The sequence below is a fragment of the Choloepus didactylus genome, chromosome 10, assembly GCF_015220235.1.
Source record: "Choloepus didactylus isolate mChoDid1 chromosome 10, mChoDid1.pri, whole genome shotgun sequence".
Classification (NCBI taxonomy): Eukaryota; Metazoa; Chordata; class Mammalia; order Pilosa; family Megalonychidae; genus Choloepus; species Choloepus didactylus.
In genome coordinates, this window is record NC_051316.1 from 10,166,228 (window position 1) to 10,191,958 (window position 25,731).

General features: G+C 51.3%; 1 protein-coding gene across 1 annotated transcript in view; it reads right to left on the minus strand.

Annotated features, from left to right (window-relative positions):
• Positions 1-23,281, minus strand: part of PHF2 (PHD finger protein 2) — a 133,954-nt gene extending 110,673 nt beyond the window's left edge. Inside the window, exon 1 of the mRNA XM_037850996.1 lies at positions 22,792-23,281. Coding sequence (XP_037706924.1) covers positions 22,792-22,889 — 98 coding nt within the window. The 5' untranslated portion in view covers positions 22,890-23,281. The remainder of the gene's footprint in view (positions 1-22,791) is intronic.
• Positions 23,282-25,731: the final 2,450 nt, after the last annotated feature.

Here is a 25,731-nt window from a genome sequence, read left to right on the forward strand (position 1 = left end):
AAATCCCCCAAACATGGCTAAGCAGATAGTTCCCCAGACTGTTCTAGAAAGGGGGGCTGAAAAAAACCACAAATAAGAGGAAGAGATGAAAAGCACTTCAGCAGCAAGATGAGACTGGAAATGCCACACGAAGCCGAGAGGGAAGATCCAAATGGTCCCTTGGAATATGAGCTGGATCCCCAAACACTCAGCAACTTGCTGATACCCTAAGACACCCCGGGAGTGGCCGGGCCCCATCCCCATGCCCGACAGGGGAGGGTCTGCCCAGAGAGGGCTGGGGGGGGGGGGTGGTCTCCCAGGGCTGGGGAATCCCCTGGCCCTCCAAGTCGTGCCACCAGATGGCCGGGAGGGTCACCAGCCTCTGCCTTGACCTTTCCAGAGCCAGAGGGCTCACCGGGCCGCTGGGAGCAAAGAGGAAAGAAAACAGAAGTCCTCAAGCCCCTGCCACTCCTGCTGCATTTCTCTCCAGACCCTGGAAGCAGAGACTCTTTTCTCTTTGTTCAAGATTTAGCAAAAACTTCTGAAGCCCAAAGTACAATTTCCCTAATTCTGGGAAAATATCCTCAGCTAGGGCAAGCGCCTCTGGGTACCTGGAAGACCCCAGAGAAGCAAAAACTACACCAAGGGGGAGATGCAAGCCCTCAGCACCTCTGCAACCCAGGCTCTCCCTTCTGCCAGGAAAACGAGGGGTCAAAGAGCCCCAGCCCACTCCCCCAGCCCCACCCCACCCCCTGGAAGGTTCTAGAGGCCGCCTCTCTCACCAGGATAAAACATGATCCAGCAGAGAAAATAAGCCTGCTCTAAAGGAGTGCAGATATGTGGGGATGGGCAAACACTTGGCATCCCCAGTCTAATCCTGCACAAGGTCCACGGCCACATCCAGCCAGACTCTGTGAGCGTGCACAGCTGCGTCGTTTTCCACTTGTTCAGCGAGCACTTATCAAGCTTCACTAAACCAGGTCGAGCACAGGGTTTGGGCGAGGTGGAAACAGAGCAGACCTCCACCGAGGGCTAAAAAGTCTTTATGGTGCATCTGTGGGCATCCACTTTCAGGGCAGTCAGCGCCAGACCCCACTCAGGCTGCTGGCCAGGCCGTGTCTCCACCTTACACCCTCCTGCATGAGGCAAGGGGCACCTGATAGAAGCAGAAAACCTCCCGTGGCGTCCCCTCCTGCCCCAGCCCTTGTGCAAACACAGCCATCCTGGGCTGAAGTCAGCTTCCCTGCCAGGCACCCATGCAAGCTGGGTCTGCCTTCTCCTGCATTAGCAAAGAAACGGAGCTGGAGCTCCTCGACCCAGAAAGTAGGAGAGGAGCCAGTTTGAAAAACAAAGGCCAAGAGAGGTGAGAGCCAAGGCGGATGGTTCACCCAAGGGGACATACAGTGGGCAAATAAGCAACTGGGGCAACGTTCAATCCCGCTGGCTTCCAAGGACATAACAATCCAAACAAAAATGAGCTATCACACTGAAATATTGCGGGATTACCCAAAGCCTGTGAGATGGGGGTAAAGCTAATACATGAGCACCACGCCTGTGAATTAATCCGCTAGGTGAAATACAGTAATTGAATCAACACCAGAAGGCTGGCTTTTTGTCTAATGAAATCCATTTTAAGAAACACAGGTCTAGATTGAGAATGGTTCTTGACCAAAAGGGGGAGGCGAAATGAAATGAAATAAAGCTTCAGTGGCTGAGAGATGTCAAATGGAGTCGAGAGGTCACTCTGGTGGACATTCTTATGCACCATATAGATAACACCTCTTAGGTTTTAATGTATTGGAATAGCTAGAAGTAAATACCTGAAACTATCAAACTCCAAGCCAGTTAAGCCTGGACTTTTGAAGACAACTGTATAACAATGTAGCTCACAAAGGGTGACAATGTGATTCTGAAAACCTTGTGGATCACACTCCCTTTGTCCAGTGTATTGACAGATGAGGAGAAAAATGAGGACAAAAACTAAATGAAAAATCGGGTGGGATGGGGGGATGATTTGGGTGTTCTTTTTTACTTTTATTTTTTATTCTTATTCTTATTCTTTCTGGTGTAAAAAAAATGTTCAAAAATAGACTGGGGTGATGAATACACAACTATACGATGGTGCTGTGAACAGCTGATTGTACACCATGGATGACTGCATTATATATGAACATATCTCCATGAAACTGAATTTAATTAAAAAATATATTGGGGTGATGAATGCATAACTATATGATGGTACTGTGAACAGATGATTGTACACCACGGATGACTGCATGGTATGTGAATATATCTCAGTAAAACTGAATTTAATTAAAAAAAAAAAAAAGAAACCCAGGTCTATCTTCCTCGGGGAAAACCAGGTATCCACATGCAAAAGAACGAAGTTAGACCCCTAGGTCACACCATATTCAAAAATTAACCCAAAATGGATCAATAATCTAAATATAAGAGCTAAAACCATAAAACTTTTAGAACAAAACATAGAGGTGACTTTTGATGACCTTGTATTAGGCAATGGATTCTTAGACTCTACACCAAAAGCAAAGATAACAAAAGGAAAAAAGCAGATAAACTGAACTTCAAATTTAAAACTTCAGTGCATCAAAGGACATGAGCAAGGAAGTGAAAAGACAAACCACAGAATGGGAGAAAACAGCTGCAAATCATCTATCTGTTAAGGGTTAGAGTCCCAGAATATATCAAGAACTCCTACAACTCAACAACAAAAAGACAAGCAACCTAACTTAAAAATGAGCAAAAGACTTGAGTAGATATTCCTTCAAAAACATATATAGATGGTCAATAAGTAAATGGAAGGAAGCAAAACATCTTTAGGCATCAGGCAAATGCAAATCAAAACCAAAATGAGATACCACTTCACACCCACAAGGATGGCTATTATTTAAAACACAGAAAATAGCAAGTGTTGGAGAGGATATGGAGAAATAATTTGGAATCTTTGTGCATAACTGTTGGGAAAGTTAAATGGTGCAGCCGCTGCAGAAAACTGTGGCGGTTCCTCAGAAAATTAAATATAGAATTGCCATAAGATCCAACAATGCCACTATTAGATACATATCCCCAAAGAACTGAAAGCAGGGACTCAAACAGATATTTGCAAATCAATGTTCACAGCAGCTATCATTCACAACAACCAAAAGGTGGAAACAGTGCAAGTGTCCATCAACAGAGGAGTGGATAAACAGAAAGTGGAATGCAATGCAATAGGAATACAATGGAATATTTTTGAACCATAAAAAAAGAATGAAGTGGTGATACATGTAACATCATGGATGAACCCTGAAGACATGTTGTGTGAAATAACCCAGACACTTTCATGAAATATCTAGAATAAGCAAATTCATAGAAACAGAAAGTAGATTAGAGGATAGTAGGGTCGGGGCAGGGGGGAATGGGAAGTTGTGGCTTAATGGTTGAGGAGTTTCTATTTTGGGTGATGAAAAAATTTTAGTAATGGATAGTGGTGATGGTAGCACAACACGATGAATTTAATTAATACCCCTGGATGGTTAAAGTGGTGAATTTCATGTTATGGATATTGTTACCACTAGCATTTTTTAAAAGAAAATATTTTCTGTGACTCCAAATCCTAAATTTCTAAAGGCTCGTATTAGACTTTGAGAAATTATTTACTGGCATTCCTAAAGTAGATCCAACTGAAAGTGGGTCCTCATATTTTGACTTTAGGTTACCCTACTTAGAATTTCTGTAGGAGATTTTTTACTATCCATAAGTATCCAAATACCTGTAAGTAACCATTTAGTATTAGTGAGTAAACAAGCATATAAATTGTTTAGTATTAGTATCTGAGTACCTGTAAGTTTTAATAACTGTAAGTATCCAAGTCCATGTAATTATTTAGTATCAAGTGAGTATCCAAATATCTGCAAGTAATGATTTAGCATCTGAGTATCTGTAAGTAATCTTTTCATTTCAGTAAGTATCTGAGTATCTACTTAACCGTTAAGTATCTCTAAGTATCCATGGGGATGTGGAAGACATCGTTTAAACCTGCACGGAGGAACTGCCCCTTGAAGGAACTCGTGCAGCTTCCCCGCCCCCTGGACAAACCCATGCTGTCCCTGTGCCACACAACCTGACGGAGAGCCCGGTGTCCACTGGGCTTCCACCCCCCAGGTCCTAGGTCCCAAGGACCCAACTTACTCTCCTCACCCAGAGCTGCCAGCCACCAGAACCCTGAGCATAACTGAAAACTTGGCTGCTGATCTGCACAAAGAAAGAGCAAGCACATTGGGGAGCTTGGTGCAAAGCAGGACAGACAGCAGGGCGTGGCTGAGGTCAGCCCGGCGGCCAGTCTAGCTCCTAAGTGCAGCGGGCAGCTCCATTCTGCCTGGAGTGGGGACCCTGCAGCCTGAGGGGTGCAGGAACTGGGGATGGGAACTCTGGTCAGAACGGAAGGGGCATCTGAATCGGGCAAAGCTCCAACCGCCTGCCCGGTGGGACTCCCTGGGCAGCCCTCACCCCAGGCTGGCAGATGACAGCAGACTCCCCCAGCAGCAGCCTGGCCTTCAGAGGTGGAGCCAGCACCACAGCCCCCACCTCTCCACCAGGGAGCCGTGCGGTTTGGGAAAGAGTCACCCAAACCCTACAACACCTATGAACCCCACGCAGTACAGAATGCCAGGACAGCATGCTCTCCAAACTCTGACCATCTCACTTTCTCACTGGTTTTATTTCTGATTACACAAGTAACATTATGCTCCCAGAACACAAGTTGCAAAGTGCAGAGAAGTATAAAAGCAGTAGGAAAAATACATATATATGTTATTCTGGGAACATTTTTGCTTATTTCCTTCCAGTCTCTTTTCTGGTTCAATTAATTCACACTATCCATTATACTATAGACACAAAGCTGAATCTCGCTCTTTTTTTTTTTTTTTCACTGAGCATTATAAACATTTTCCTGTATCATTAAAGCCTCATGGTAAACGTTGCTGTGGATGTCTGCTTAATTTCCTATTTTGTGACTACATTACAATTTACTTAATCATCCCAGTAACTCTATTATCTAAGAGGCTAGGATTCTTTATATATACTAAATGAATATTCAAAAGGTCTCTTCATGTCTACTTTTTAAAGCCTGTTGCCATGGATTTTTAAGACATTCTAGATAAAGCGTACGGTCCCTTTAAGAACCCTAACGGGTTTAGGAGTCTGCTCCAGTGGTTTCTAAGGAAACCAATCCTACTCGGAAGGACGTAAGGATGGGGTAAAGGAGGCTCTGGAAATTACAGCCTTCTGTCTGGGTAAAGCCCTGGGAGAACGGAGAATGGATGGGTGGCCGTGAAGACATATTTGTAGCCAGGGTCATATTAACAGAGATACGGACTCCAGCCCAGGGAGGTGAGGAGCTCTGCTTGGAGCACAGCAACCCAAAAGGGGCTTTGGGGAGATGGGGGAGGTCTGGGGACTGGCTGTGAATAGACTGTGGCCAGAAGATGGAAAGCCCCTGGGTGGCTGCCACGCCAAGAGAGGAAAGGCTTACTCTGCAGCCCTCCAAGGGCAGGCCGGGAACGGACAGGGAGCCACCAGGAGCCCTCTCTCGGCATCTCGGCTCAGGCTCGGGCCCCCACTGCCGCTGCACCGCTGTGTCTGAGGGAGGAGCAGCAGGTGAGCTCTGAGGTCCCATGCCACTGGAACGTTCTGGAATTTGCCCAGCCAAGTCTCACTGGACAGTGCTGAGCCTCAGTGTTCCTTCTTCTAAAATGGGAACACCCCCTGCCTCCCAGGGTGGCAATGAGGGTGAAATGGGATACAACACACACGAAGCATGGGATACCCAGCCTCTCCATGCCCTCTGTTTCCGCCTCCAAGCACCCAAGTGATGAGCTCTCTTTGTACATCGGCGGATAATCCATGTGTGCTGCAGCATGTCATTTCTCTGGAAAGGGCCTCCAGTATTCTAGGCTTACAGACAGAACCTCACAAAGTAGCCACAGTATTGTCTCATTAATAACACTCCGCTCTGCAGCCAGAATTGCAGGAACTCTCTTACCAGGCAACTGGTAAAAACTGCAGGCTGCCAAGTGTTGCCAACTTCATCCAAGAACCTATTCCTTAACAAATTGAGCAGCACATGCAAGTGATTGACACAGTGAGTGGTCGGCAGGTGGGCTGCTGGACTCTGCCACAGGCGTGAAGTGAAAACTCAGAGGCACCCCGCACTCCCGTGCCTGGTGTCGCTTCAGATGACTGCCACCCTCCATGCATGTCATCTGAGTGGGATGGGGGAGCTGGCCCAAGCCCCTCATTTTGCAACTAGGGAGAGGCACCTGTCTCCACAGGGGCCACCCCACAAGTTTAAGAAGTAAAACCCCGGGTTCCCAGAATTTGAGAGTGTTAGACTGGGAAGCGTGGGCCTTTGGAGACAAGCCAGCTCTGGTCAGGAGGTGGGAAGCTGCAGCCCCCGAGGTCAAGGGAGCCCCATCTAGAGCCCTGTCTCCTCTCACCCAACAGATGCCTCCAGAGACCACCTTGCAGGGAACACTGGACACCCATGGGTTACTCCCATGACCCAGAATTTCAGCGGAGGTAACCAGACTTAGAGCATAAGAGAATGGGGCAACAGCGCTGTTCTTGCAGAAACAGTCGGTGCAAAGAATTCAAACGAGAGTTAGGTAAAGAGCCAAGTGCAAAAGGCAAGAGGGGCAGAGAAAGAGGGGGGCCGAGAGAAGGGCCCTTGGCTGGCGGCTTCATCCCCAAGAGCTGAGCCTCCGCCTGGCACCCCAGAGAAGGAGCTGCACCTGGGGGTCCCAAAGCCGCCAAGGCCCCCCACACGTCTGTCTCATGGCTCACTGGCCCTGCATGGCATCCGAGCGAGACAGAAGCGGGCCATGGGCACAGCCGGTGGTCTGGAGGGGCATGAGGTATCTCCCCGGGGTTTCAGGCACGCTCTGAGCTCCTGGCAACGCTGGGTCCAATCCCCGGCTGTGAACCCCCAGTGTGACCTGTGGCCACTACCCACCAAGGTCACGGAAGGCAGAGGGGGGTTTGTCGGGCATGCAGCTGTGTCTTGTTCGGGACTTGGGCAACCAGTGTCTTCCCCAGGGAAGGGTCGGGCTCACTGAAGACTCCCAGGGACCCCACCCACAGGGACCCTGTGCAGGCGTCAGCACTCCTCAGGAGAGAAGCAAGCACCCTCCTCAAACTGAATTTTGTTCAAATAATTTCCTTCAGAGAAAAACAGGATTCAAAGAGAATTAGGCTGAGACAGGAGACGGGGGACACTGGTCCCTGCTCTGCCCTGGTATGTGGTGCAGCCTCAGTTTCCTCATCTGTAGAAATAGGGGCTTGGGTCAGCTCCCCCATCCCACTCAGATGACATGCACAGCGGGCAGCAGTCATTTGAAGTAATGCCATATTAAATCAGCACCTGAAACAGAGGCGAGCTGCATCCCAAACGGGTTTGCTGAAAGTCGGCTTTTAGGGAGACAAAAATTAGATGAAGAATAGCGTGGGATGGAGGGGACGGAAAGATCTAGGTGTTCTTTTTTGTTTTTATTTTTCTTTTGGACTAAGGAAAAGGTTCAAAAATTGATTCTGGTGATGAAAGTACAACTGTATGATGGGGCTGTGAATGACTGATTGTACACTGTGGACGACTGTAGGGTGTAAGAAAGTATCTCAATTAAACTGTATTTTAAAAAAGTACAATGGGGAAGGAGGGAATGGGATGTTTTGGATGTTCTTTTTTATTTTAATTTTAATTTTATTTTGGAGGGTAATGAAAATGTTCAGTTTGACTGTGATGATGAATGCACAACTATATGATGATACTGTGAACAACTGATTTGTACACTTTGAATGGTTGTATGTTATGTGATCATATCTCAATAAAATTGCATTAAAAAAAGTAAAAGGGGAAAAAAGTTGGCTTTTAAAAGAGCTGAAAATAAAATAAAATAACATAAAAAGTAAAATAAAATAAAGTAAATAAAATAAAATAAAAATAAAGTAAATAAAGTAAATAAAAAAATAAAAATAAAAGAGCTGAGATTCAAAAGACCAAATTTGCTAAATCTTTCCTTTCCAGAGAGGGGTTTACAAGTTGATAAACGAATACATGTTTAAGATCTGGAAGAAAGTGTGACCAGAAAAGGCCACAGTGGTCATAAGTGGCTGTTCTTTCCATCAGGCCATTCTCAGGACCAGACAGAACATGGAGAGCTGCACAGGCACCGGCTATCCCCGAAACGGTGGGGACCTGACGGATGGGCTCGCCCACCCAGCCCCCATCTCCGTGCCCAGTGAGGGTCTTGCCCACGGGCAGATGTCTGCCCCCAGCCAGGCCCGCGAGCCCCGGGAGCTGCTGGGGACATCGCCCTTGGGCTGTGCCCACCGCTGGGGAGAGGCCCCCAGGGTATGTCACGGTGTGTGGGGAGAAAGGGGCGCGCGGCTGAGACATGGTTCCTCAGAGAGAAACAAACCAAACAGGCATATTCAGTGCATGTGAGGACGCCTCAGCCTGGCGGGGTCATCCCGGACAGAGGGAAGTGGGAGCAGCTGCCCAAGGACCGCGGAGGCTGGGTGAGTGGCCGCTGCGTGTGATGTGGTCTCTGGAGAGTCTGGACAGAGAAAGGGCGCTGCAGGGGGAGCTGGGGGTGCGGGGACAAGGTGCAAACAGACCGTGGTGATGTAGGATGGCAACAGAGGATGTTCATCATCAGGGGAACTGCACAAGGAGCCTGCAGGCACTCTCCCTATTTATTCATTTATTGCAATTTTTATGCACATCTAAAAATTCTAAAATTAAAAGTTTGTTGGGGGAAAAAGCAAACGGGGCTTGACCTCACAGATAGAACTAAAAAGGGGGGGTAGGGTATGTCAGGGAAATACAAAGCAAGATCACAGTGAGGTACCACTTCACACCCACTCGGGTGGCTATTATTTAAAAAAGAAAAAGAAAATACAAGTGCCGGCGTGGATGTGGAGAAATCACAACTCTTATCCGTTGCTGATGGGACGTAAAACAGTGCAGCCGCTATGGAAATCAGTTTGGTGGTTCCTCAGAAAATTGAACACACAATTACCATATAACCAGCCAATCCCACTTCTAGATATACACCCCAAAGGACTAAAACAGGGACTCAAACAGATACTTGCACACCAATGTTCACAGCAGCATCATTAACGATCACCAAAAGGTGGAAGCAACCCAAGTGGTCCATCAACTGATGAATGCATAAACAAGACATGGTGTATACACACAACAGGATTTTATTCAGCTATAAAAAGGAATGAAGTCCTGAAGCACATGACAACATGGATGAACTCTGAAGACATCAAGCTGAGGGAAATAAGCCAGCCACAAAAGGACAAATATTATATGATCTCACTTATATGAAAGACCTAGAATAAGCAAATTCATAGAGACAAAATAGAACCACAGGTTACCAGGGGCTGGGGGTAGCAGCAAGAGGGGACCGGATTGGGAGTTAATTCTTACAGGTGCGGAGTCCCTGTCGGAAGTGACGAATAAGTTTGGGAAATGCATGTTGGTGACGGAAGCACAATAGTGTGAATGCAATTAATACTGATGAATTGTACAATTGAAAGAGGCTAACATGGGAAATTTTGCTTTGTATGTTACTACAATGAAAAGTTTTTAGGAAAAAAAAAATTTAGGGAGAGAGAGAGATATTTAGCAAACAGGTGAGCTTTCAACTTCTGCAGAACCTGTGTACCAGGGGTGCTGGATGGGGCAGGAGGTGAGGAAGTTTCCAGCATTGGAAGCAGACGGATTTGGGTTCAGGTGAAGAGAAAACTTTCTAATAGTTGAAATTGGCTGGAAGCAGACACTGTCAGGGAAACCATTTATGCTAGAGCAGGGACAGACAGGGGACAGGAGCAGGCCCATCTTCAACCCCTGCCTCACCTGACTCCTCAGATTTAGCCTGAGCTTTCTGTCTTCATTAGAAACCACAGGGGCTGTTTAAAAAATCCTACAATCATGGGGGAGGAAAAGAATCAAAAAGAAAGTGAGTGCAATAATTAGCTAAATGCAAACCAAAACTACAGTGAGAGACCACTGTTTGTTCACCTTCCAGAATGACAAAGACTGAAAAGCGTATTAAAAAAAAAAAACAAAAAAAAAAAAACTGTTGCCCAACGTGGACAGAAATCCGTACAACCTAACTGGGTGACTTTAAAATCTGAAATACTGTACCCTGAGACCCAGCAGCTTTGCTTCCTGGAATTTATCCAACAGATACATCTGCATGCATCAGAACATGCACACCAGGAAGTGCACTGTGCAAGGCGACTAGCTCCGATGAGAGACAAGCCGAAAGCCAAGCAAGGGGACACGGGCAAAGTGCATCCCAGGGACTCCAAATGAGGAGCCCTCGCCGGCAGAAAAGCAGCCGAGGGGGAGCCCAAGGCATCACATGCCGAACAGCATCTGAGGGATATGACGGTTCATGTTCGGAAAATGAAAATAGATGCAGTAATGTTGTATAAACATGAACCATCTCTGGGAGTTTTCCTAAGGAATTGGAATCGAGCTGCGTCCAAGTAGGAGAAGGTATAAAACATGCTTTTCACTCACTACATATTCTTTCAGTCTTTTTTTTTTTAAATGTGCTAGTGTGCCATTTGCAAAATAATCCAATTAAAAATTTCTTAACGAATAGACACAGTTATTCCTTATCAACATAAATAGAAGAAAAGAAAGGTCATGGAGCTCAATTTTCCCCCTGAAAACAGCACAATGTATTTTGCAGAAGGTCTGCCTGCGGCTTCTAACACAGCTTCTAAAATTCCTCAATTGGATGCAAGTTTGGTCCCCAGGGGTCGATCAACAATGGATGGAGACATTTTTAGTCGTCACAACAGGAGGGTGGGTGGAGAGCAGGGATGCTGCTAACATCCTAAATGCACAAGACGGGCCCACAGCAAAGAAATATCCGATCAAAGTGTCAAAGGGGAAGGATGTGAAGCCCTGCTCTAGCATAAATGGTTTCCCTGACAGTGTCCACTTCCGGCCAGTTTCAACTATTAGAAAGTTTCTTCTTCAACTGAACCCAAATCCATCTGCTTCTCAAGTTTCCTTCTCCCAAGTCCTAAGTGAGCACTTCGTTCATTTCCCAACCTCTGAGGCTGGGATGCTTGTTTTGGGGATGGAAGTCAGTGAGGGGCAGGCTATGCTTCCAGAAAGCCTCCCTGGGTTGAATCCAAGGCACAACTGGTTTGTGTTCCCCAGGTCCTCTAGGAATATACACATTCTATGTTAGAGGGCCGCGGTGTCTGGGGGAAAAGGGATGCCAAAACCATGTGCACTTGAGAACCAGAGAAAGGAAATGGAACTGAGTCATTTGACAAAAGCCATGTCGTCCCCAAGAGCAGGGGTCTGTGGGCTGCTACCAAGTGGCTTCCCATCCCACTGCCTCCAGGACTTCCCCTTCTCTGTCCCCCAAGAAGGATGCTCCTCAACATAAACCCCACCCCATGGGTCCAGTTTGCAGGGGTGCAGGCAGGCTGGGGGGAACGGGACAGGAGGGGTCTGCAGCAGAGCAGCTCATCGGACATTCAGGTGTCCGAGGCCTCAGAGCTGCTCTGCTGAAGGTAGGCTCTGAGCCTCAGTCTGACATCCACAGGGAGCCATCGTCCTTCCTACATGTTCCGCTTTCAGAATGATTCCTTACGGCCCAGGGAACTGGTTCCAAAAATAGGAGGCCCATATTGTGGTGCATTGACCTGTGCACCCCAATTCAGACTCGTTCTTCATCTTCCTCTGCACTCCCATTGTAAACAGGGCACCAAGGATGTTATTTCTAGTTGGAATGAATGAGGGTGGGTCTCACTTCCAATTATAGGAGGCCTAATAAGGAGCAAGACCCAGGGAGAAGCCAAAAGCCAGAAATCAACGGGACCCAGAACGGAAAGGAGAGGGTACGGCCGTGCAACAGGAAAGCCAAGGAACCCCAAGGGCTGCTGGCAGCCAGCACCAGGATGCCACAGTCTTGCAAGAGAACACAAGCCCAGCTGATACTGAGATTTTGGACTTCTGGCCTCAAAACCATGGGCCCCTAAGTTGCCACTGTTTAAGCTGACCCATTGTGTGGTATTTGTCATGGAGGCTCAGGCAGAGTAAGATGCACATTTCCCCAGCTCCCACCTCTGCTGACTCAAAGGCACACAGCAGTGTCCTCCTCTTAACTTGTGACTCACCAGGCAGAGGAAAGTGAGAGACGATGATGAGAGCAAGGGGTCCGTCCCCAGCCACACAGCTGACATGGAGCAGAGCCGGGCTGAGGCCACAGGCTCCTGTCTGGCGGTCCCAGGGGTCCTCCCAGGACTTCCCAGCCGGGGGAAAGTGCTGGGCCCAGGCATGTGAGGTGACAGCCAGCCACCCATCTCTGGGGTAAGAAGGCCTCCAGAGCTCTGGCTCAGAGAGGGTGACATCTGTGCTCAGACTCCCCAACCCACAAATGCCCATGGGCCCAGCCCCCACCCAGGAGGCAGGGGGTCCACACAGGTACATGCACCAGGAATCAAAGCTGGCAAAGTGGACATGGCCAGCACTGTGAGTCCAGAGCTCGCCCTTTGTCTAGACTGCCAGGCCGGAGAGGTAGGACAGGACCCCCACACCATGCCCTCAGCGACACCCAGGCCCTGCCAGTTCTGAAGCTCTGCGACACACCCCCATCCCTCCAAGATTGCCCAGGCCCTGTGTGTGGCACAGAGAGCCTCCAATCACGGCCAGGGACATCACAAAGGCTTTCAAAAGGGACGGCAAATCAATTTAGTAGGCCCAGCCCTCAATCTGGGCTCAAGCTGACTCCTGTGAGGCTGGCTGCTGCAAGGGAGAGGTTAAGCCCACTTATAATTGTGCCTAAGAGTCTCCCCTGAGTGCCTCTTTGTTGCTCAGATGTGGCCTCTCTCTCTAGCTAAGCCAACTTGGGAGGTGAACTCACTGCCCTCCCCCCTACGTGGGACCTGAATCCCAGGGGTGTGAATACCCCTGGCAATGCAGGATATGACTCCCGGGGAGGAATGTGGACGCAGCATCATGGGATTGAGAACATCTTGATCAAAAGGGGGAGAAGAGATGAGACAAAATAAGGTTCCAGTGGCTGAGAGATTTCAATGGAGTCGAGAGGTCACTCTGGTGGACATTCTTAGGCACTATACAGACATCAACCATTAGTCTTTAGTGTATTGGAATAGCTAGAAGTAAACACCTGAAGCTGTTAAACTGCAAGCCAATGACCTTGATTCTTGAAGACGATTGTATAACCCTGTAGATTGCAAAATAAGACTGTGTGATTGTGAAAACCTTATGGCTCGCACTTCCTTTATCCAGTGTATGGATGGATGAGTGGACAAATGGGGACAAAAATTAGATGAAGAATAGGGTGGGATGGAGGGGATGGAAACTTTTGGATGTTTCTTTTTGCTTTTACTTTTATTTTGGCATAGGAAAAGGTTCAAAAATTGATTCTGGTGGTGAACGCACAAATGAATGATGGTGCTGTGAATAATTGTTCACTGTGGATGACTGTAGGGTATGTGGATATATCTCAATTAAACTGTATTCAAAAAGGTAAATGAACAATGGGGGAGAGGAAGTGAATGGGATGTTTTGGACATTCTTTTTTATTTTAATATGTATTTTATTTTTTGGGTATTGAAAATGTTCAAAGTTTGTAGTGATGCATGCACAACTATATGACGATACTGTGAACAACTGATTGTACACTTCGAATGACTGTATGTTATGTGGTCCTATCTCAATAAAATTGCATTAAAAAAAAATGAGCAGCAGATGGCTCCCGTTTCCAGCCCCCTACACCTGCTGGGATGCCAGCTGTGTGCTCCTGGGCTGGCTGCTCTCCCTCTCGGATGCAGATCCAGTGAGTCTGCGGTCGGATGGAGCAGGATGACACCTGCAGCACGACAGTGGGAAGCTCTGCCTGCCTCCCCCAGTGTCCTCGGATTTAAACACATCCACCCAGCATCTTTTTTTTAAACACACTGCAACTCCAAAACGACAGGTGACAGATCAGCTGGACTTTCAGGGAGAGAACTTTCCCCTGCACCAAGGGCAACTAATTCTCACGTTTACCAAGCCTTGGTGACAACCCAACTCCTCTTTCAGACCCGAGCCTGCCTGTGTGTGTGACTTTGTGCCTTCTCCCAAAGAGTCTAGAAAGTTCTCACAGAGCCCCCCCCCATGCCACTGCCCCAGGCCTTGGCTTTCTGGAAGGCAGACTGGATCAGGCTGCAGCTTCTGGATCTTTCCAACACCCAGGATCACCCTGCACCGGGGCTCCAGGTTCCTACCCCTCCCTTGGGAAAATGGGGCCTGCACCTCCGTATGGGACTATGCTCTTTCTGCAGCCAGGGGCAGGGGAGACGGGGAGCCGGGCCCTCCTGGGAAGCGCTCCAGCCACCCTTCCCTGTTCTGCCCCTGCTTCCCAGGGAGCCAGGCAGAAGGGGCCCAGACAGGGATTCCTACAGGGACAGGTTGGTGTGGGCCAGTCACCTCCCCTCTCCAGCCTCACTCCTGGTCTGTACCCTCAGGGGACGGTGGAAGGGGTGGGAAAGGGCGTGGGCCCATTGCCCGGCCTGTGGCTTGGCACACCCCTCCTCAGCCTCCCTAGAGGCAACCTGATTCCTGGTCGAAGGAGAAGCCCCCACTCCCAGGCCCAGCTCCTCGTCAGGTGCCTTGGTTGCTCCTCAGAAATAAAAGTGATTTCTGGATATCATCCTCCCCGACCACCGTGCTCCAGCTCCAGGTCTCCCACCCAAGACATACGGACACAGGGGGACCCCCTGGCCAGCCCCGGAGCCCCCTGTCCTGGGGAGATGCCTCATCAGGTGTCCGGTGCTCGGAGAGACAAACGGATGAGGCTGTGCGTCCTAGTCTCGTGGCCTTGCTGTGCTGACCGTGGCCAGCTCATCTCTCCAAGCCTCGGTGTCCACCTCCATCCAGTGGGAGTGTGGCCCAACACGTCCTCAGGGCCTGTGTAAAGTCAGGGAGGCACAGTCCCCGTGCTGCAAAGCAGGTGCACCTGCTGTTCCACCCCCCACACCGGACCACAGCCTGTCCCACCATGGCTTCGTCGGCAGGTGGGGCCATGAGGCGCCTCCCCTGGGGTCTGCCATCAGGGTCTGGGGAATGGAGACCTGCAGGAAGGACAGGCCACATGCAGTACAAGAACGGAAAATGCCTGGCCACAACCGGAAAATAGCAACGTCACCTCCTTGGTGTGCAAGCCCACCCTGGGCACACACATCTGCTCTAACACGTGTGCAAACACCCATGAGCATGTTGGGTGACCTGGCAGTGTGCCCTGCTTGTGTGTGGTTCTGGAGATTCAGTGTTAACAGAAGTTAAAAAGAGATTTAAAAAAAAAAAAAAAAGATAAAAGCATTGGCCATGAACAACCCAAAAAGGAAATTAAGAAAACAATTTCATTTAGAACAGCACCCGAGGAATAAAATACCTAGGAGTAAATTTAACCAAGGAGGTGAAAGCATACATTGAAAACTACATAACACTGCTGAAAGAATTAAAAGACCTAAATACATGGAAAGATATCCTCTGATCATGGAAGACTTCATACCATTACGATGTCAATACTACTCAATGCAATTTACAGATTCAATGTAATCCCCATTGATTTGATTTTTGCCGAAATGGAAAAGCCAATCCTCAGATTCATACGGAATTGCAAGGGGCCCCAAAAAGCCAGAACAACATTGAAAAGGAAGAGCAGATTTGGAATCAGGAACGACAAAGCTACAAAAACCCCAATGGCATATGGAGAGACGTATAGACTAAAGGAATAGAATTGACAGTTCAGAAATAAACCCATGCATCCATGGCCAAGAAATTCTCAACAAGGGCCAAGAATATTCAATGGGGAAAGAACAGTCTCTTGACAAATGGTGCTGAGACAACTGATACGCATGGGCAAAAGAATAAAGCTGGACCCCTATGTCACACCATATACAAAAATTAACTCAAAATGATTCAACAACCTAAATACAAGAGCTAAAACCATAAAAGTTTTCGAAGAAAATACAGAGGTGACTTGATGATGTTGTATTAAGCAATGGGTTCTTAGACTCTACACCAAAAGCATGGGTAACAAAAGAAAAAACAGATGATCTGAACTTCAAATTTAAAACTTTAGAGCATCAAAGGACAAGATCAAGGAAGTGAAAATACCCACAGAATGGGAGAAAAACAGTTGCAAATCATATATCTGATAAGGGTTAGAGACCCAGAATACATACAGAACTCCTACAACTCAACAACAAAAAGACAAACAATCCAATATAAAGATGAGCAAAGAGCTCATATATATACAAATGGCCAACAAGCACATGAAAGGATGCTCAACATCTTTAAGCATCAATGTAATGCAAATCAAAACCAAAATGAGATGCCATTTCATACCCATCAGGATGCCTATTATTTAAAAAATAGAAAATAACAAGTGTTGGCAAGGATGTGAAGGGACTGGAACTCTCATGCATTGCTGCTGAGAATGTCAAATGGTGCAGTCACTCTGGAAAACAATTTGGCGGTTCCTCAAAAAGTTAAACATAGGATTACCATATGACTCAACAACTTCACTCCTAGGCATGCACACACACACACACACACACACACAAAGAATTGAAAGCAGGGACTCACATGGGTATTTGCACACCAATGTTCATAGTAGCATTACTCACAATTGCCAAGAGGTGAAAGCAACCCAAGTGTCCATAGACAGGTGAATGGATAAACAAAATGTGGCACGTCCATACAATGCAATATTATTACAGCCACAAAAAGGAATGGAGTATTGAAACATGCTACAAGGTGGACAAACCCCAAAACATCATGTATGCTAAGTGAAAGAAGCCAGACACAAAAAGTCACATATTGTTTGATTCCATTTAAATGAAACATCCAGAACAGGTAAGTCCATAGAGACACAGAGCAGACTGGTGGTTGCCGGGAGGCCAGGGGAAGGGGGAGTGGCTGCCTAACAGGTGTGGGGTTTTTTTGGGGGGTGATGCTAGTGATGACTGCAGAACTTTGTCAATGTACTAAATGCCACTGCAATGTACACTTTAAAAATGGCTCATTTTATGTTAGGTGAACGTCACTTCAAATTAAAAAAGAAATCATAACAAAAGGCTGGTTTCTCTGTTTGCCAGGCCAAATACCACAAAGGCCTTGAGTTCTTATGCTTCGAGGTCAAAGCCAGTCCCTGGCTAAAATTCTAAATATGCTTTTCCGTGGATGATCCAGCATACTGGGTGGTGCAGACTCTGCACTCTAAAGCCTGGGGGGCTGAGCCCTCTTCTGAAGCGCCCCCGGCTGGGATGATGCACACCCACCACCAGGCCAAAAAGGCCAAGAGCCAACGATGAAAGAAGTGACAGCAATGAAGCTGGAGAGGCCAAGACCAAGCGATGCAGAGATGGAGGCACACACGGGAAAGAGGGAGGCAGGCCCTGCACCTGAGAGACAAGTGACACAGCGCCCCAGCTCCCTGAGATGCAGGACAGAGCTGCACCGCACAGGCCGCATGGAGAGGGGGCTATGCATCACCTGGTGCCACTCTGGCCTTACTGCCGCCGCGAGTTATTAAACCAGCATCGCATTTTTACAACCCTGGACACAGGTGACTTATCAGTGCCTGCTCTTTGTTCAGGCACTTGGTCCAGAAGAATTTAAAGCGAATGCCACCTGTGCACCTGCACCTGGTGGAGGTGGCTGCGTCCACCTGTTGGTAGCCACGGTGTGTGTCCTGCAGACAGGAAATCTCCTGTCCTGATGAGGCCTTGTGATCCCAGCTCTCTGCGTCCCTGCCTGTGCCTGTGAAACGGACACAAGGGCCTGGCCTGCCCCATCGACTGTCCTCGGTCAGTGTGGGAAGCCAACAAGATGACACGTGTGCAGTGACTTTTACAGCTGTAAAGTGCTACACGAAGGTTAACCCCAGTGTGACACTGCCAGTCGCCATGAGCTGATGGACTTTGTTCCACTTACACCTCAGATTTTAGGAGCTGGAGTCTTCCAACACACCCCATCGTGCAACATTATTTTCTGGCTGATGCTCATTGCTCGCTGCAATTCTCTCGTTCTTTTGGAACATGAACCGAGCACCAAGAAACGACGGACAGCCGGGGAGGGGGCGGAGCCCAGGGCTAAAGTCCACGGCACAAGCCCCTTTGCCCAGATTTCGGGCAAGACAGCGAGCTGGAAACATCTGGAAGCTCGCTTGATGCCTGAATGGCCCCAAACAAATATGTGCTTCGGGTTCCAGAGGTTTCACCCTGAGTGTGTTTCAGGCCAAATATTTTCAGTAAAAACACTGAACATCCTGGCAACCAAGATGAGCCTTGCACCAGATAGCTTACTCCAAAACACACTTGTGATTTGGCAAGGATTGGGGGACAGGGGACTCCTACGTCCCCCCAGGAGGGGCAGGCAGCACATACCCCACACTGCTGAACTTAACTGCGCACATTCTTTCGTTGGCAAATGGTGAAAGTCCTCGTTTAAACAGCCCCAAGGAGCTTACAGTGGGGGCACAGTGAAAGCACACAAAGGCCAGCTCGGTCTGGGGGTGCTGCCCACTGTGAGAGATGGACATACAGACAAGCCTCGGGAGGTGGCCAGCCATGCCCAGACAGACTCACAGCCATCGGAGGGCTCCGTGCCAGGCAGGTCCAGAATCCAACCCCTCCTCTGCCCCCCAGCCCACCCTCCAGGGTCCAAGACCCTCGCCTCCTGCCTGGGCCATGCAGCCGCCTCCAGGCAGGCCTCCCTGAATGCACTCTCGTCCCTGAGCATCCCCAGGGAGGCTAGAGGGACCCTGCAAAACCTCAGTCAGGTCATATCCCTCCTCTGCCCAGAACCTTCCACGACTCCCACCGCCCGCGGGGAGAAGCCCGAGACCCTGCAAGGACCCTACCTCCCCCACCCCCCGCTTTCTTGCTTGCTCCCACGGTACAAAATCGCATCTCAAAACCAGGACTCATACCAATGGGAAACAATGCATACGTTCGACACCCCATAAAAGAAGCCTGGAAAAAGGCAAGCACTCTGCTCTGTCACCCCCAGAACCTCCGCAGCCGGCAGGGGCCTCACGCGGAAGAGGATCTCAGTGAGTATCCGCTGAGGAATAAGCTAAACGTATGTCACAGAAATAACCTGCACGGCCACTTCAGCTTCCAAGCGCCTTAAAATCGATTTTACTGATTATGCCTCCAAAAACCCCGGAAGCCCAACAGAACTAGTGCCTGAAAGAGAACCACGGAGCTGTGATCTAAGGATGTCTGAGACTTTAATTGAATCACTCCTATTTCCCAGAGTCAGAAATTTCTTCCAGTTAAGTTGGAGACAAGGTGAGCACCCAGGTCATCACCTCTGCCGGCTGGAGAGAGCAGGCCGGGCCTCCATCATCCAGGGGGAATGGCAAGGCCGAAGAAGTGACCGCTGTTCAGCCCCAGTGGCTCTGTGCCAGAATGGCCCCGAAACGTGGCTCGTGCTGCATGTCCCAACCAAACAGGGCAGTCGAGGCACCTCGGAAGGGCCCCTCCAGCCTCCTGCTGCAGAAACTGCCCCTTCCCAATCAGCCCCACATTCCGGAGCAAAGGCCGGCTGGGTTGACATGTGCCCTGGACCCCAGAGTGGCCGGCCAAGATGGGGTTTGGGGAAGAGCTTTGCGTGGACTTGGCAATGAGGCAGCCGAGGTTTGGCAAACCTTGGCTGTGCCCATGTCACGTCACAGAAGGCAGTACGAGCAGTCCCCACAATGGGGGGCAATGCTCCCACCTGCCCCACAGTGACCGCTGCTCCTGACCCACCTGCCTCAACCCAGCCCCTCAGAGGGGCTCCCACAGAAAACATGGGGTGCAGGGGCCCTGGGCACTCAGGGCTTCCCGCCAAGGCCAACTGCTTCCAAAGACAAACTCGGCCCCAAGAAAGGGGCCGTTCTCACCAAGTTCTTGGCTGGCAACAACTTGGGCACTGTGACAGTGGGTGATCCCCAAGATCACCTCTTCCGATTCTCCCTAAAGTGGGGTGTGCCGGAGAAAAAGGTGGTTTTTCTGTAACAGTTGTGCTGTGTTTCCTTTACAGCTACTGTCTGTGACAAGTTAAACTAATTTTCTACTTCAGAAATGTTAGGAAGTTTCCTTTTAGAAAAAAACACACTTGTGAGAATTAGAAGACAGGACGACTGAATGCAATGTGGGATTCTGGAGCAGAAAAGGACATTAATGGGGGAAACTGGGTAAATAAACCTGAAGGAAGTCTGGAGTTTAATTAATAGTAGTGCACCACCGTTAATTTCTTAGCTTTGACAACCTCCACAGTTATGTAAGTGCCAGCATTTGGTGAAGCAGGGTGAAGGAAATCCTTCACAACCTATGGTGGAAATGGCACTATTTTTGTTAACCCTTCTGTCAGTCTAAAATTATCCCCAAATTAAAAAAAAAAAAAAACCAAAACCCATATTGGCAGATACATGATGGTACACATTTGTCGAAACCCACAGAACTGTACATGCATCTGTACACACGAAAAGTGAGTCATAATGTGTATCTGTGGACACTAAAAACATTTCAGTATTGGTTCATCAATTGTAACAAATGTACCACACTAATAAAATATGGTAATAAGAGGGAGAACTGTGTGTGTACATGGTGCAGGGGAAGGGGGCGGATAAAGGATTCTGTGTGTCCTGTTCAATTTTTCTACAAACCTAAAACTGCTCTAAAAATAGTTTATTATTATTTTTTAAATTCAAACATGTAAGAAATGAGTAGAAATGTTAAAATATACAGAGTACATATCAATACAGGTGGTATGCAGATCTGGCAAAAAATCACAGAGGCATTTTAACAACAGCTAAGGATTTAGGATCACACCACTCTGCTCCCACACCCTCCTTCCACACAGGAGGGGAAAAGGGTGCCGTGGGGGCGGGGGGTAAAAGGATTTGCCCTGGGGTGGTGAGGGCTATAAGTAGCAGGGCCCGGCCTCACCCACAGGGTCCTAGCCCCTGACCCCTTCTTCTCCCGGCCCTGAACCTGAATCGGATCAAAGCAAAGACCCCGAATAAATAAAAAAGGAGGAGATAACATTACCTATAAGGCGTCAGGGGTCACTGACACTCCCTGGCCCCGACCGCAAGTCTTCTTGGTCCAGCAAGCAAATGAAATCAACCTCTCCCCCAGCTCTCAGTTCTGGGGTCCCCCTGCCTCCAAGTCCAGCCTGGGGTGATACAGCTCAGACCTGGCCTTCCTGTCCCAACTCTGCAGAGAGGAGCAAGACAAAGGGCTTCCCAACCTGCCGCCTTCCCCAGCGGCCGGGGCCCTCAGGCCCAGAACCCCCAGGGAAGCTCTGCAGCCTGCTCACCAGCCCGAGCCCCAGGGTGGGAAGAGGTGGGAAAGGAGGGGCTCCCCCTACTTTCGGGGCTACTGGAGCCAGCTGCTCAGCATCCTCAGGAACGAGCAGCCCTAAAGGACCAAATGAAGTTTCTTACCCTGGGCAGAGGGGTCAGAAACGTCTTTGCGGTGCATGCCAGGTGCTGTGCACAGGGGCACCTTTTCGGGGTGTCACTTGGTGTCCACCGCTCTGGGGGGACCCCATGATAGTGTGCACCCCCAGGAAGGTAGCTGGGGAGGGTCTGATTCTCAGGTAAGGCTGGCCCCGCCCACATCACAGGTGTGCCCCTGCCAGGCACTGGCACTGACCACTGGAGCTGGAGGGGACATCCCCACGTGGGAGCTGGTGGGGTGGGACTTGAGGCCACGGCACTAGCCAATCCCACAAACCGATGTTAAAGCCAGTGGGAAGTTGTCCTCTCCGCAGGCTCAGGGCTACCCACCACCCCACCAACCCCTCTTCCCCTTGGCATGGCACTGGGCCAGTCAGAGGCCCCAGAAGGCACCCAGCCCCAGCCAGCACCCCCAGCCCCTGTCCCCGTGTCCTCCCAGCCCAAACATCCCACAGGCAAAGTCAGACGCTTGAGAACCTGTCGGAGCAGTTTGCCCACGGTGTCACCTCCCCTTCCTCCTCCTCCGTTTCCTTCTGGGTGGGAAGGGGCTGGGGCCTTTGGACGGGAGGCCCAGGGCCAAGTCACTGCCACCAGCAAGGCCAAGGGGGCCGGGGACGCCCAGTCTCTCCAAGCCTGACCTGCCTCCCCTGCCCCAACCCCCTCAGCGAGAAAAGATCGTGTCAACACCGCGGTGTCCCTTTCTGGAACAGACACAAGTCTCAAGGAAAATGAAGGCAAATCCACAACACCCCCCCCGCCCTTCCCGCGCGCGACACACACTGTTCCGTCACCGACGCCCCTGTCCCGGGACGCGCAGACCCGAGGAGCACGGGGGAGGGAGCGAGCGGGGTACAGGTCCCGGGAGCTCCGGTGGGCGCGCCCAGGCCCCCGCCACCGCGGCCCGCGCCTCCCCGGGGATTCGCGCGGGGAAAGTTCCTGCAACTTCGCAGTGGGGGGGGGGGGGCGCCGGGCCTGGACCGCCCGGGCCTCCCGCAGCCTGCGCGCCCGGCCCGCGGCGCCACCAACTGCGCCCCCCGGGGCGCCTTCCCCGCGCAGCAGTCCCGGGCGCGCAGCCCGGGCGGAACCCTGGGCGCGGAGCGGCCGCCACCACCCGCCGCCCTGCCCCGCCGGGCCTCGGCTTTTGTGCGTCCCGGCCCCGCGCGGCACAAAAGGGTGCGCGGCCCCGCCGGCCCTCCGCAGCCGAGGCCTCCGGGCCCCGGCGGACAATGCGGCGGCGCGGCGCGCTCACCTGCCGTGGAACCAGTCCTTGCAGGCGTCGCACTCGATCATGAAGCGGGTCACGTCGTAGGGGAGCCGGCAGACGCAGTACACAGGCACCGTCGCCATGTTCGCCGCGCCGCCGCCTCCCCGCGCCGCCTCCCCGCGCTCCGGCCGCCCGCCGCTGCGCTCGAGCCCGCTGGCCGCGGGACTCGGGGCCCGCTCGGGCCGCGGCGGGCGGGAAGAGGGCCCGGGCGCCGCCTCCGCCGCCGCGGGAGGGGGAGGGCGCGGGCGCCGCCTGCGCGCCCCGGCCGCCGGGCCCGGCCACACAATGCCGCCCGCGCGATCGGCCGCGCGCGGAGGCCGCGGGGCCCGGCCGGCGCCGAGCGAGGCTCCGGGGCTCGGGGACACAAAGGGGAGATGGGCGCGCGCGGGGGCGGCGGGGCCGGGGCGCGGGCGGGCGGGCGGGCGGCGGGGAGCCGCGGCCCCCACCGAAGGGCGCCCCCGGCCGCCGCGCGGCCTCTACGTCAGCCGCCCCGGGAGGCGCCGCCCCCGCCGCCCGCCCGCGCCCCGGGCCTGGGCCGCGCCCGCGCGCGCCGCTCCGCCGCCCCAACTTTTTCCCCCGGGCCGGGGATGGCGAGGGGCGCTGCCTCGTCTTCCCGCGCCTCCCTGGCATCCCGCCTTTCCCCCCAGCTGGTGTCGGGTTCGGCTACGGCTTCCCCCTTTTTCCCTCTTGCATGCCGGGTCGCAGACGGCCCCCCTTCCTCCTTGGATCCCTGCCCAAAGGGGGCCCCGGACAAACAGAGAAGCGGGGGGCCCCCGAGGAGCGCGTGAGCGCCGCGTGAGATTTGTAGACCTCGGGAGCGGTTACCTGGAATTGGAGTCTCTGCAGAGCTCCCGGGGTCCGAGCGGGAACCCTGGGTAGAGCCCCCCAGCCCACCCCCCCCACCCCGGCCGTGGCGACCTACGGGGATGGGGACGAGAAGGGAGGCCCCCGGACCTCGCATTCCGTCTCCCAGGGAGCTGAGTCCCGGCTGGTGGTAGTAAGGGCGCGAGAGGGGCAGGGAGAGGCGAGGGGTGCTACAGTGTTGCCCGCAGGCTTCGCTGACGGCGCTCCTCCCGCCGGCCTTTGGAGGGGTGGGTTTGGGAGTGTGCTGAGGGGGTCACAGCTGCAGAGGCTCTCCAGGGACCCAGAGCAGGAACTTCGCCTAGTAAGGGCTGAGGGGCACTCTCTCACCCCCCGTCCCAACTTTCCCCGTCCTCCACCATCAGATCTGCATCAAGCTGGAGGTGCAGGTAGCCAGGCTCTCGGGGCGGGAGTAGTCACCCCTACCCACAGCTTCCTTGCAGCTGCCTTCCCCAAAGGGAGCCATTTGTTCCACTCCAGGCAACTCAGGGACAGTCTGCTCCCTTATTGCATCTGAGTCTGCCATCACATATTCGGCTACCCACCCCCAAAGGTGACCCCTCCCCAACAGGCTCAGGGCAGAGCCACCCACAGGGTCTTACCTGACAGGGGAAGCAAGAGGAAGGTGAGGGTGGGAAAAAGAAGCTGGAGATAGGGGAATGGGGGCAGAGAGGGAAGAGGGAAGATAAGCTCCCCTCCCACACACACGTCTCACACCAGGGCAGAGAAGGCCTCCCAGGCTTAATTTCACTTGTCACCCTCTGCACTCTTCCTCCAGAGTGAAAACCCGGATGGTTCTTTAAATACAAAGTTTCTGGGAAAAGGAATAAGATATTAAGCCATTGTCAACCATTAACACCTTAGTGTGAATTAGTGCAGATAAATAGTGCTCTACCAAAAACCAGCGGGGTTAACTTTAGAGTCTGAAAGGAGGTCCAGAGGGCACTGCTGCCCGCCTCAAATACACACCTCACCTCTCCCCTTACAGCGAGACCAAAGCAATTAAATGAGCAGGGTGTACGGCCCACAGATTTTTCTGTCCTTCAGTTACTGAAGCTAGAATCTTCTGGAGGTCTTGTGGTGCTGGATTTTGAGTGGAGCCTCTGCTGTTTAACAGCTGGGTCGCCTTGGGCAGTCCTTGGGCTCTGAAATCTTCCACGTTCTTGTCTATAAATAAGGGCCGTGGTTACTCAACATTTGCCCAGGGCTTGCCAGGCACCCTGTGCAGCCCTCAGTTCTTCACAAGGATTCCCAGGCCTTAACCCAGATGTCTGTGAAGCACTGAGCCTGTTACCTGGCAGTGATGATTACATACCACACCATACTCACACTGATGCACTTGGGTTTGTATTATCGGTGCCATTTTACAGAAGCGAAAACTGAGGCTTAAAGCACTTAAATGTCTAGCCCAAGGAGGTGAGCTAGCTGGGGAGAGGAGTGAGTGAGGCACTCACACTTCTCTAAGGCCTGAGCCTGTGCACCCCGGCTCCCACCCAGGGTGCCCCAAGAATAAAAAGGCCAGGGAAAGCCCCCCTCCCACCCCAAGACAGAAGTCGCTCTGCCACCCTGCTCCACTCCCCTCCACCTCTGCCCTCCTGACCAGTCTCTCTATCTGCAGCTCTGCCTGTACTGGGACCCTTCCCTGTTCTGCTTCTACCAGAATAAAAGAAGCTACATGTCTATCATGGATCCCAAACTCGGCCTCTTGTCTCTGCAAGCATCGGGGCTCCCCCAAGCTGCCCTCAGCCCTAGAGCTCCTATGACAGTGACATGCAGCACGTGCACACTCTGGCTGTGAGTGTGTCCCCATAATGCTCCTCCAGACCTTCATTCCTTCGCTCATTCATTCAACAGTGTCCTGGATGCAGGTTGAATGGTGGTGAACACGGGAGACCCATTCCGATTTCTGTAGAGCTCTCATGCCAGAGCAGAGGATGGGTGACCCAATAATAGACTTTAAGAGGATGACAGAGGCTGCAGGGAAAATCAAAGCATACTGGAGGAAGCATGCAGTGGAGTGGACATGGGGGAGATGGGAAGGTCAAGGCCAGCCTGATTTGATGA